Source organism: Suncus etruscus, chromosome 15, assembly GCF_024139225.1.
Source record: "Suncus etruscus isolate mSunEtr1 chromosome 15, mSunEtr1.pri.cur, whole genome shotgun sequence".
NCBI classification, from domain to species: Eukaryota; Metazoa; Chordata; class Mammalia; order Eulipotyphla; family Soricidae; genus Suncus; species Suncus etruscus.
Window position 1 is genome coordinate 89951296 of NC_064862.1, and position 11559 is coordinate 89962854.

An 11559-nucleotide genomic window follows, 5' to 3' on the forward strand; every position below is an offset into this window, starting at 1 on the left:
GGTAATAAATCCAGTTTAGTCTGAATAAATCATCACCCAAACTTAGATCCTCTTCCCCTGCTGGGCCTCAGGGCTGGATGCCTGGAATTTCCTGAATCTGATCCAGTTGTTTCTTTTCTTTTTTTTCTTTCTTTCTTTCTTTCTTTCTTTCTTTCTTTCTTTCTTTCTTTCTTTCTTTCTTTCTTTCTTTCTTTCTTTCTTTCTTTCTTTCTTTCTTTCTTTCTTTCTTTCTTTCTTTCTTATTTTTTTTTTTTTGGGCCACACCCTGTGACGCTCAGGGGTTACTCCTGGCTATGCGCTCAGAAGTTGCTCCTGGCTTCTTGGAGGACCATATGGGACGCCGGGGGATCGAACCGCGGTCCATCCTAGGCTAGCGCAGGCAAGGCAGGCACCTTACCTCCAGCGCCACCGCCCGGCCCCTATTTATTTTTCTTAATGTGATTTGAGGCCTCTCTGCAGGGACTTTAGAAGGGGCCAGGGCTGAGTGCCACCAAACCAGTGCCGGGAAGTCCCATGAGGTATGAGCCAGCCCCAGGGAAGGTGGCTTGATGGTCTGGGCTCATGCTTTGCAGGTGGGAAGCCCGGATTTGAGCCCCACCTCTGCCTGGTGCCTCTGAGCACAGACATGGTGCAGTAGCCTCTGAGCACCACTGTTGGACGTGGTCCCCCCTCAAAGTAAAAAGATTAATCTGAAGGGGCCAGAGAGATAATACAGTGGGAAGGGCATTATCCTTGCAGGCAGATCGAACTCGGGTTCGATCCCCGGCATCATATAGGGTCACCAGAGCCTGTCAGGAGTGATTACTGAGTGCAGAGGCAGGGGGAAACCCCCGAGCACAGCTAGGTGTGGCCCCCATCTCAAAAATAAAAGGCATTTCCCACTTGACAACTGAGGGAAAAAGAGACATAAGGGAGACGTTTTTGCTTTTTATTTTATTTTGTTCTTTTAGGTTTTCAGGGGTGACTCCCGGTTCTGCATTCAGAAATCACTCCTGGTGGGCTCGGAGGACCCTATGGGATGCTGGGGATCAAACCCTAAAAAACTGCACACTAAATTAAGGGCTCTCCCTGCTGTGCTATCATCGCTTAGGAGGGTACCCCCAAAGCGGCAGCTGAGAAGGGTCTCGAGGCAGAGGGATTCCTGGATTTCCACAGCACAGCAAAGGGGACCCCCAGTCGCCACCACCCCCGGACCCACGCCAGGGTTTGTCCCGAAAGAAGAGGAAGTTCCCGGAAAGGGAGGGGACTTTCTGGAATTAAACTGAGTCAGGTCTGTGCCAACTGGGATAACAAGTCGACCTGGCAAAGTGGGTATTTTCAGGAGGAAGCAGAATTAGGGGGTTTTCCCCGGGAGGTCTGCAGGGAGGGGCTTCCCCGGGGATGACACCCAACCCTGGGGGAAAACCGAGAATGTCCAGCCCCTGGTGATGTGAGCCAGGGATGGCACCCCCTGGTGGGTACCTGAGTGAACGCTGCCTGCTTGGCCCCAAGGTCCTAGGGCTTGGATAGATAATAATAGTTTATTATTATTTACTATGATGATGATGATGATGATGGCCAGAGCGGTGACGCAGGCGGTAGGGCGTTTGCCTTGCACTTGCTAACCTAGGACGGACCTTGGTTCAATCCCCCGGCGTCCCATATGGTCCACCAAGACAGGGGCGATTTCTGAGCACATAGCCAGGAGTAACCCCTGAGCGTGACCGGGTGTGGCCCACCCCCAAAAAAATATTATTGCTTTTTGGGCCACATCCAGAAGGGTTCAGGGGTTACTCCTGAATCAGAGCTCAGAAATTCCTCCTGGAAGGCTTGTGGGATTCTATGGGATGCCGGGGATCGAACCTGGGTCAGCGCGTACAAGGTGAACGCCCTACCTCTCAGCTATCTTTCCTTGGCCTCGTCCTGATGATGCTTATATAATTTTAAATATATTAATTAAAATATATATATATAATTTTGAAGCCACACCTGGCGGTGTTCAGGGGCTTTCTCCTGGCTCTAAAGTCTGGAATTACTGCTGGAGGTGCTGGGGGACAAACCCTGGTCGCCTGTCTCCTCTGTACTAATGCTCATGGTTCTGATATATATATATATATATATATATATATATATATATATTATATATATATATATATATAGGTTTTTGAATTCCTTCTGGCTCTACGCTCAGAAATCTCTCCTGACAGACTCAGGTGACCCTATGGGATGCCGGGATTCGAACCACTGTCCTTCTGTATGCAAGGAACACACCTTACCTCCATGCTATCTCTCCAGACCCCCTCTGAAAATTCTTAAAGGATCTTTATAAGCCTCTTAGAGGCTCCTTCGTGCATCCAAATGCTTGGGAGACTGGAGCAGTTCAGCGGGGAGGATGTTTGCTTTGCGTGCTGTGGGCCCAGGTTCGAGGTCCAGCATCTCAAGGGTCCCCTGCGCGCAGAGCCTGGAGTCAGCCCTGAGCCTCCCAGAATGAGACCCAAAGCAAAACAATTTTCTTAGGGGCATGTCTGTTGTTCGTGGCTCACTGCTGACCTCTGGCGGCGACTAGCTTTATCGCAAGGGCACATACATAAATACATGGGCGCCTGGCTCCACAAACCTGTTTTGCACTTTCTCCCTTTCTGGGCCCTTCTAAGGACCCCCCCCCCAATGTAAGGTTTCCGGGAGCACTGACTTCAGACAGACTCGAGAGGAACCAGAACAATAGCACAGCGGGGAGAGCACTTGTCCTGCACATGATGGACCCAGGTTCCATCCTCGAAGAAGCGAGTCCCTTTTTTTATTTTTTGGGTTTATTTTTTTTTTTTGGTTTTTGGGCCACACCCGGCGGTGCTCAGGGGTTACTCCTGGCTGTCTGCTCAGAAATAGCTCCTGGCAGGCACGGGGGACCATATGGGACACCGGGATTCAAACCAACCACCTTTGGTCCTGGATCGGCTGCTTGCAAGGTAAATGCCGCTGTGCTATCTCTCCAGGCCCCCTTTTTTTTTTTATTTTTGAGTCACACCCGGTAACACTCAGGGGTTCCTCCTGGCTCTGCACTCAGAAATTGCTCCTGGTTTGGGGGACCATGTGGGATGCCGGGCATCGAACCGAAGTCCGTCCTGGATCAGCTGCGAGCAAGGCAAATGCTGTACTGCTGCGCTACTAGGAGTGATTCTTTTTTTGGTCACACTCAGCAGCACTCAGGGGTTCCTCCTGGCTCTATGCTCAGAAATCGCTCCTGGCGGCTTGGGGGACCAGATGGGATGCCGGGATTCAAACCACTGTCCTTCTGCATGAAAGGCAAACGCCTTACCTCCATGCTATCTCTCTGGTACCAGGAGCAATTCTTAATTAAGCACAGAGACAGGAGGAGTCAGCCCTGGGCACTGCTGGGCATGGCCGGCCAAAATAAACATCAAAATTGAAAAAAAAAAATCAAAATTGGAGATTGGGGATCAGCCCCCCTACCACCACCACCAGAGGATAGTTGTGATCACAGCCCAGAGATGTCCCAGGCAGGGAACGTCTAAACCATTTATTTCTTTTCTTCCAGCTTTTTTTCCAGTTGATGCAAATCCCAGGTACTGTTCTATCTTCTACAGGGTCCTTTTTACCAACCGGAAGATGAAACACCAACAGAACTTATTGGCAACATCTAAAATTCAGCTTCGTGCCCAGAAATGGAGCCTTTTGAGAACTGGATGTTTCTAGGCCTTTTTTTTTTTTTCTTTTTTAAAACTGTCAAAACAACATTAGGAGCCTGGAAGGTGACTCAGTGGCTTGCTTTGCCAGATCAGCTATCAGAGCTGGGCCATAAGGAATGGACAGGGAGAAAGACGACCGGGTAGGGGACTGGAGCAAAAACACAGCAAGGAGGATGCTGGCCTAGCATGTCACCAAACTAGCATGCTCAACACCCCCTGCATCTCATAGGGCCCCCAGCACTGCCAGGAGTAGCCCCCGAGCATTATTGGGTGGCCCTCCCCCAATAAATGATGTCTTAAAGGCTATGACAGCACCAAGTGTGAGGTCCCAAGCTAAAGCAATGCCATGCCTAGACACAGGCCACCTTTTAAGATTCAGGGTGACCCAGGCCGTCTGCACCCCTGAGCCTAGTTTTCGAGGGGTGCAGAGCCTTAAGTCAGCACCGTCAGGAAGCGTGTCTGAGATTCTTTATTTGACAGTTCCCTTTACCAGAGAGAAAGGCGTTCTAGCGGCCCCCCATCACAAGTGGACCCCCGACTCTGGATCTGGCCCCTTGGCTGGGGGAAGGGGGTCCCAACATTCCCTGCCCTTCAGAGGACCCACCTCTGCCCCGAGGCTGGACCCCCAGGCCTTTGGCATAATGCTGATTGGGGGAGGGGTGCAGGCAGTGAGGCCCCTGGACTCCAAGCAGAGAAGGGGGGTCGAGGCAGTGCGGGGAGGGGGCTCCCCAAGGGGGCTGTTGAGGGGCAGGGAAGCAGCAGAAGTGGAAGGAGGCAGGAGTAGGGGGGATGGTATCTATTTGTTTCCTGGAAAGGGGGCATGGGGAGGAGTGGACAGGGTGTGAAGGGGGGGTAAGGCCGATGGGCTAGGGGCGGCAGGTCACGCGCTGATGTCCTGGTCACTGGTCTTGGGGCTGCCGTCTGCCAGGGGTTCCCCAGGGCCCGCCTCCTCTCCCTCCTTGGCCTCGCTGGACTTAGAGTTGGGGACCCAGAGGCCAGAGTCGATGCAGCGTTGCATATGATACTTGGCATCCTACGGGCACAAGGGTGGGCATGTGAGGACTTACTTCCGGTCTGTGCTGGCCACACCCTGGCAGGGATGGAACTCAGGGCCTCAGGCACCCCAGACAGGCCCTGTGGGTCACGGTCCCCACACCCAACTCTCCTTTGCAGAAATCTTGGAGAGCTTCTCACCAGCTTGTCTATCCAGACTGGAGTGCAGAAGTGGCCCAGAGAGAAGCTATAAATCCATCAGCATGGCCTGCCCCACCCAATGTTCCAATAAAACTTTATGTGTACAGGAAGCTGGCCAGTCAGCTGTCAAAGGTTCCTAAACTTTAGACGACTACTGGCCAGGTCTAGCGGTTCTTAATTGCTTTAGCAGGAGTGACAGTACCGTGATGGGGCCGGGGCCCCATCCCTGATATTCCAGAAGGTCACTGCCAAGAGAATTTGCTGAGCACAGCGCCAGGAGTAAACCCTGAGCACCACCAGATATGACTCACCCCCCCCAAAAAAATGACAAAGTGGAGCTCCCTAGCACTCTGGCTACAGGGAGAAAACCTGGGATTCCAGGGGGTTCTGGGGGAGAAACTGAGATCGAGGGTCCCTAAACACAACAGCCTGGAAGGGACAGGGTAGCAGCCGCCACACTCACCGTGGGGTCCATCTTGCTGATGGCATCTTGCAACATCTGCACGTCCTTCACGTCGAAGCATTTCTGGAGCTCCTGGGAGTGGGCGTCGGGGAAGAGGGAGCAGACTCAGGGCCAGGGAGATCAGCTCCACCCTGCTACTGCCAACCCCTTCCCTTGTGGGTGAGTGGGGGGAAAGTCTCCGGGTCTAAGGACCCCGCACCTCTGGGAGGGACTCGTAGACCTCGACGGGGTCCAGTCCACCGGGGCCCAGCCTCTTCCGCCTTTCCTCCTCCTCGTATTCCTTCACCGCCTTCTCGATGCGCAGCTTGGCCCGGCCCCGCACACGCTGCTTGAAGGCCTCCAGTTCATCGTTGAAGCCCTCCATGTACTGCTGGTCAGCGGTCTGCAGGATGAGGGAGGAAGAGAACACAGTGTCCAGTCGCTGCCAGCTCCCCTTTGCCCCCAGCGCCCCCGGGCCCCCTACTTTCCCGTTGCTCCCCACCTTGATCTTGGTAAAAAACTGGCGAAAGCAGGCACGGGGGTCCACCTTCAAGCTCTTGGCCAGCTCCAGGATGAACTGCATGACGATGGTCTGGTGGGCCACTTGTTCCATGAGCGCGCATTTCTGCAGAGGAGAAACGGGGTGCAGGAGGAGAGGTTAGCGATCAGCCTTCAGCACAGGGGCGCTCAGTGTAGTACCCTGCCCCGCCGCACGGGGCGCGCTCTCTGCAGTATCCTGCCAGGCCGCGCAGGAGGCGCTCTCGCTGCAGTACCCTGCCCGGCCACGCGGGGGAGCGCTCACCTCCTCCACCTCCAGGTCGATGCACCAGATGACAAGGTAGTTGGCGGTTTCTTCGCACACCAGGTGGGCGTTATCCGACAGGTACTTCTGGCTGTCGTCCCAGCGGTGGAGCATGCCTGCAGGGACCCCCCCGGGGTGGGGTGTGAGCTCGGCGAGCAAGCGGGGACCCCCGGGGTGGCCGCCCCCAGCTCCAGCCCTGCTGCGCGCCCACCCACGCGGCTCACCAAAGTGCTTGATCTGTTTCTCGTACTTCTCCACGAAGGTTTTGTGCTTCTGCTCCCGCACCTCCTCGGACTCCTCCTCGGCCTGCTCGGGCTTGGTGTTGACCATGCTCTGTGGTGGGGCGAGGGCGAGAGCAGGAGTGGGCGCGGGCCGGGGCCCTGGGGGCCTCGGGGGCCGGGGCCGCCGCGCCCATCCCGTCCACGGTGCGGTGCGCGGGGCCGCCAGGAGCATCTGGGTGGCGGGAGCCTGGGCCTGGCAGGTGTGGCCTCGGATTAGGATTAGGAGGGCCTTGGGGGTGCAGAGGAGAGGGACAGGTGGGGTGCTGCGTGGGCCACCGCCGCCCTGCGCCCCTCCGCACCTTGCTGAAGCCGTCCTTGCTGAGCGTGTCCACGTTCCACGGCTGGCTCCGCTCCTTGCGCCGCATCTCCTCCAGCTTCTGCTCCCAGCCCCGCTCCTCCTTGCGCAGCTTCTGCGCCTCGGCCTGCAGCCGCTCCAGCTCCGCGCGGCCGCCCTGGCCCTCGCCCTCGGCCACCTCCAGCTCCTTCAGCTGCCGCTGGCATTCGGCCACCTTGCGCTTGCACTCGCGGCAGCCCCGGTCCACCTCCTCTTTCTCCTTCTGGAACTGCTCCATGCGCTCCACCCGGGCCTGGGGAGCAGGGGAGCGGCGGGGCGGGGCGTGAGTGGAGGCTCCGCCTACTGACACAAGGCCACACCCATAGTGAGCAGGCTCCGCCCATGTGGGGGTAGGCCGCACCCCATCTCCGCCCCCCTGCCCACCACACACCCATCACTGCGGGGGGGCCCCCCAATATTCAGGCTCAGAGGGATCCCATCCAGTGGGTGGGGGTCTTTGGTAATAGTTTCCCTGCACCCCAAGATGGTGTGGGGTTTCTGAGGCCATGTTTTCTGTTTCTTAGTTTGGGGGCCACACCCGGTGATGCTCAGGGGTTACTCCTGGCAGGCCCAGGGAACCATATGAGATGCCAGAGACCAAGCTTGGGGTGGCTGCATGCAAGGCTTGCTATCATTCAGATCCCCAAAGGGACCTCTGACCTTTGCTTCCAGCTAACCACCCAGAGGCCACCGCTGTGGCATCATCAGGCACATCCTGGCTCCAGGCACCTTCTCCACCACTGAAGCCCAAAGTTTTCTCTATGACTGAATGACCTGGGAAGACCCCCGAGAGGAGGCACAGCCAAAATGGACTAGAGGGCTGTCCTGGGTGGCCCTTCACTCTTCACTGGCTTGGAATCGGATTGCTTCTCTGTCAAAATCTGGCTCAAGGGTCCGAGAGATGGCAAAGGGCAAGGCCCTACAAGTGGCTGTACCCCAGCACTGCATTGAGTCCTGGGGTATCCCACAGTTGCTCTCCCTGCCATTGACCCCCCAAAAAAGGCAAGGGCAGACAGGAAGAGGCCCAGGCCCTGGCCAAAGAGAGGGGCCGATACTGCAGAGAAAAGGGGTGCTGGTCACCCCATGCAGCAGGTCCAAATCCATCTCCCTTTGGTCACATGATATCCCTCCTTAGGGGGACAGAAATAAGTATCCCGAGCTCTATCTCACCACCCCATATTATTCCCCAACGACCCCCAAAGCGCAAGGTATGAGTGCTGAGTAAATCCTGAGCACTAATGGGTGTGGCCCCCAAACAAAACAAAGACATGAGTCCCCAGACACCAGAAATTTCTTCTCTGAGTCATCACCAGAAAGGCCACAGTAGGATGGGTGGTTTGGAAATGGGGCCCCTGGATCAGGAATGGGGGGGGGGGTCCCCTGGAGAAATTTCTGAATAAATGAATTGCCTTTTGGGCTTTTGCTCTGTTTCTGGCGACACCAGGCAGTGCTCAGAGGTTACTCCTGGCAGGCTCGGGACCCTTTGGGATGCTGAGATCGGCCATGTGCAAGGCAAATATCCTCCAGCCTATCAACTGCCTTTTGGGTGAGGAGGTAAGGCTTTCCTAACAGGGTATGAGGAAGCCCTCGATTTAAGTGGACCCCCAAATCTAGGTCATTATGGGAGTGATTCTGATTAGTGGGGGAAGTATGGCAGGCGTAGTTTATCAGAATAATTGTGATGGGATCAGAGCTGTAGTACAGTGATAGGGCGCTTGCCTTGCCAGAACGGCAACACAGGTTCAGTCCATGGAACCCCCATCTGGCCCCTTGAATGTTACTAGAAATGATCTCAGGGCACAGTCCGTTGTGCTCCAAAACAAAAATCAGAATATTCCCACCAGGCTGGGAGCAAGGTTTCTAGATTTGGAACCACCCGACAAGGCCCTGATGACTGGGGCTGGGTCACTCCCTTACTTCCCCTACGTAGGCTGGGGAGAGGCTGGAGGGTGTCACACAGGAAATGGGGGGGTGCAGAGGGGAGATAGCTAGAAGGACCGGGTTGGGTTGCAAGACTAAGCAGGGGCTCCCGCCACCCACCGGGCCAGACGCCACGTGGGCCGGGTTTCCTACTGGACAGGGAAACAGGGGTCCACCGGAGGTGACCTAAAGGCGAGGGGCGGGGTCTAGCGGCTAGGCCAGTCCAGGGTGGAGCTGGGGGTCTGATCTGGGAGGGGGGGTCCCCAAAGCGACATTCTTAAAACTCCAGGCCTGAAGGAGCGCAGAGGGAATCCGTGGGGTGGTGGAGAGGGAGGAGGACGCGGGAAACCTCTCGGAGCGCATGGACTTCTCGGTTGCTGTTTGCAAACGAGCAGAACTCGCGGATCTGTATGGGGGGAACCCCAAAAACTCTACTCCCAGGTCTCAGATAAAAGACAGGCCTGTAGAGATCCCAGCAGCCAGGGAAGGGGGGCATTCATAGGAGTGATCAGGGGGTGCATAAAGGGTCCCAGTAGGACTCAGGGGGTAGCCCACACATCCTGCTTCGGGAGTCCCGGCCCCCGGGAAAGTTGGGGGGCAGGTTTCCTGCTCCCATGCATCAGAGATTGGGGTGAGGGCGGCCGGGATTTCGGGGAGCAGCCAAGATCCCAGTCTCTTTTTGGAGGGGTGTCCCGTAGAGGCCTCAGGGGCGCTGCAGATCCAGGCTGCGGGGTGGCGATCTTGGGGTTCCCCCACCCGGGGGTCCCAGAGCCCCGAGATGGGGTGAGTGGGTGGGAGCCGGGGAGAAGCCCCCCGCACGCCCGACCTGGTGCCGCCAGCGGAAGAGGCTGGCCGTGTCGATGTTGGGGTGCGTCTCGTCTTCATCGTCGGACACCTCGATGTGATCCCACACGCTGTAGTCGACCATCTTGTGACCCCGGCGGCCCAGCCCGCTCCGGCTCCGGCTCCGGCCCAGGCGGCGGCGGCGGCGGCGGCGGAGGTGGAGGCAGCGCTGGAGACTCGACCGCAGAGCCCCGCCCCTTCCGCTTCCGACAGGTGTCCCGCCCACCCGTCAACTCGCGTGACGTCACTTCCCTAGCAACCGCGACAGCGTCCCTAGCGACCGAGACCGTCTTAAAGTGGCCGACGCACGTGTTGGCGGCTCTCAGACCGCCCCTTACCTTTAGGCGCAGGGTGGTCGCCTGCAGGGACACGGGCTGTCGTTTATTACAGAATCCGCTAGGTGGGTTTGCGGGGGGAAACAGAATGAGCCCTAAAGGGGAGAGTTTCGTCCTCCACCCCTTAGCCACACTGTAAGGAAGAGAGCCTGGAAGAGAAGCGGTTCCTAAATTCGCCTGAGTTGGATCTGAGTGGCTCTTTCCCAACCCCAAGGGGGACCAGCAAGGGTCCTGCCTGGAGAGGATCTAAAGAAGATGGGGCTATGATGCCCCAAAACAAAACAAAACAAAATAAATAAAGATAGGACTATGGGGGCCTCTGTGCAGAGGGAATGTAGAGGACCTGCCACTAGGGCTGTTTTGTCTAGTTCCTTTTTTTGTTTCTTTTTCTTTTCCTTTTTGGGCCACACCCGGTGATACTCAGGGGTTACTCCTGGCCCTGCGCTCAGAAATCGGCCCTGGCTTGGGGAACCCTATGGGACGCTGGGGGATTGAACCCAGGTCCGTCCTGGATCGGCCGCATGCTGTGCTGTCGCTCCGGCCCCAGTCTTGTCTAGTTCCGACGCCCTCCCTCCTCCGCGCCCCACTTGGCGCTCACCAAGTGGGAACCCGCTTTGCCATCCATCATCACCCCATCCCCGCTCACGGGTCCGGGGCGCCCGCGGTGGCACTTCCCCGGGTGGCCATTAGGTGTCGCACGCCTCCAAGCAGCGGGCGGTCCTACCCCCCCACCCATCCCCGCGCGGTGTCGGGGTGCGGGGGAGGCTGGTGTGAATTTGTGGAGCGGGGTGCGGGGGAAGCCGAGGCTTCCCCAGGCCGGGGACTCCAGCCGCGAGCCCTTGGTCTGGGCCACCCCCTGCCTGTCTCTGCGAGAGCTTAGTGGCCTCTAATGTGGGAGGGGGGACTGGACGCACTTGGCAATTTCCTTTCCAGGCCAAACCCCAACTTTTGGACCGCGGGAGAAAAGGCTGCTTTGCAAGAAGCCTAGAGGCCGGATAATCTCGGATTAAAGGGTTCCCTGGGGGGGGGGGGGGTTGCCTGGGAGCTCGCGATGAGCTCCAGCTACTGGAGGCTGGGGGTTGGGTTGCTGGTGTTTGGAAGGCGGGGAGCAAGTTTAAAGGTCTCCGATTGCAGTGGCGGGATCCCGACTTTTGGGGGAGATTCCCTGGCCCGGGGAAGGGACGGGGACGGCGAGGGACCATGGAGACCAAAGCGCCCGCCAGAGGCCGCCCCTTCCCAAGGCGCTCCATTCAAATCCGCGAGTGGGAGGGCGGGAATGGGGAGTCCCCCCCCCACATTCTGCTCCCCTTTTCCCTCCCCCCTCCAGCCCCAGCAGTCCGGCCTCTCTGGAGCCGTCACGGCCCGGGCACGCGCGCGCGCACGGACCCACAACCCAACTGGTCTCCAATTGCGCGCGCGCGCACAAACACACACACACAAACACACCAGCAAACAAAGGGTCTGCAGGGCCCCCCCAGTGCCCACTTAACTCCCAGAGTGGAGGGCAGGCCTTGAAGCCCACCCTCCCCTTCCTGCAAGGTAAGAACTGGCCAGTGCGCTGGGCAAGGGAGGGGACCCAGGGAGGGGACCCCCAGGCCCCAGACAGGCCAACTCCAGATTGAGGGGGGGGGGTTCGAAGTTCCTCCTCTCCCCTTGCAAACTGGGACTCGGCTCCGGATGCCCTTTGAGGGCTTCAGGCCGGAGTCCTGGCTAAAGGATGTG

The 11559-nt window shown here is 57.6% G+C and overlaps 1 protein-coding gene across 1 annotated transcript; it reads right to left on the reverse strand.

The window, feature by feature from the left end:
• Positions 1-4505: 4505 nt before the first annotated feature.
• On the reverse strand, positions 4506-9698 carry CDC37 (cell division cycle 37, HSP90 cochaperone). The gene is made up of 8 exons (XM_049788454.1): positions 9486-9698; positions 6705-6992; positions 6349-6457; positions 6125-6240; positions 5825-5947; positions 5543-5725; positions 5344-5415; positions 4506-4719 (listed from the first exon to the last, which is right to left on the reverse strand). The coding sequence occupies exons 1-8, from the start codon at positions 9585-9587 to the stop codon at positions 4567-4569; spliced, it is 1146 nt and encodes a 381-aa protein (XP_049644411.1). The 5' UTR covers positions 9588-9698; the 3' UTR covers positions 4506-4566.
• Between the last annotated feature and the right edge of the window lie 1861 nt (positions 9699-11559).

Coding starts and splice junctions, on each gene's coding strand:
- CDC37 (XM_049788454.1), bottom strand. CDS start 9,587: ATGGTCGACTACAGCGTGTGGGATCACATCGAGGTGTCCGACGATGAA. Junction 6,993..9,485: donor TCTTCCGCTGGCGGCACCAG/GTCGGGCGTGCG, acceptor CCTGCTCCCCAG/GCCCGGGTGGAGCGCATGGA. Junction 6,241..6,348: donor GAAACAGATCAAGCACTTTG/GTGAGCCGCGTG, acceptor GGGTCCCTGCAG/GCATGCTCCACCGCTGGGAC.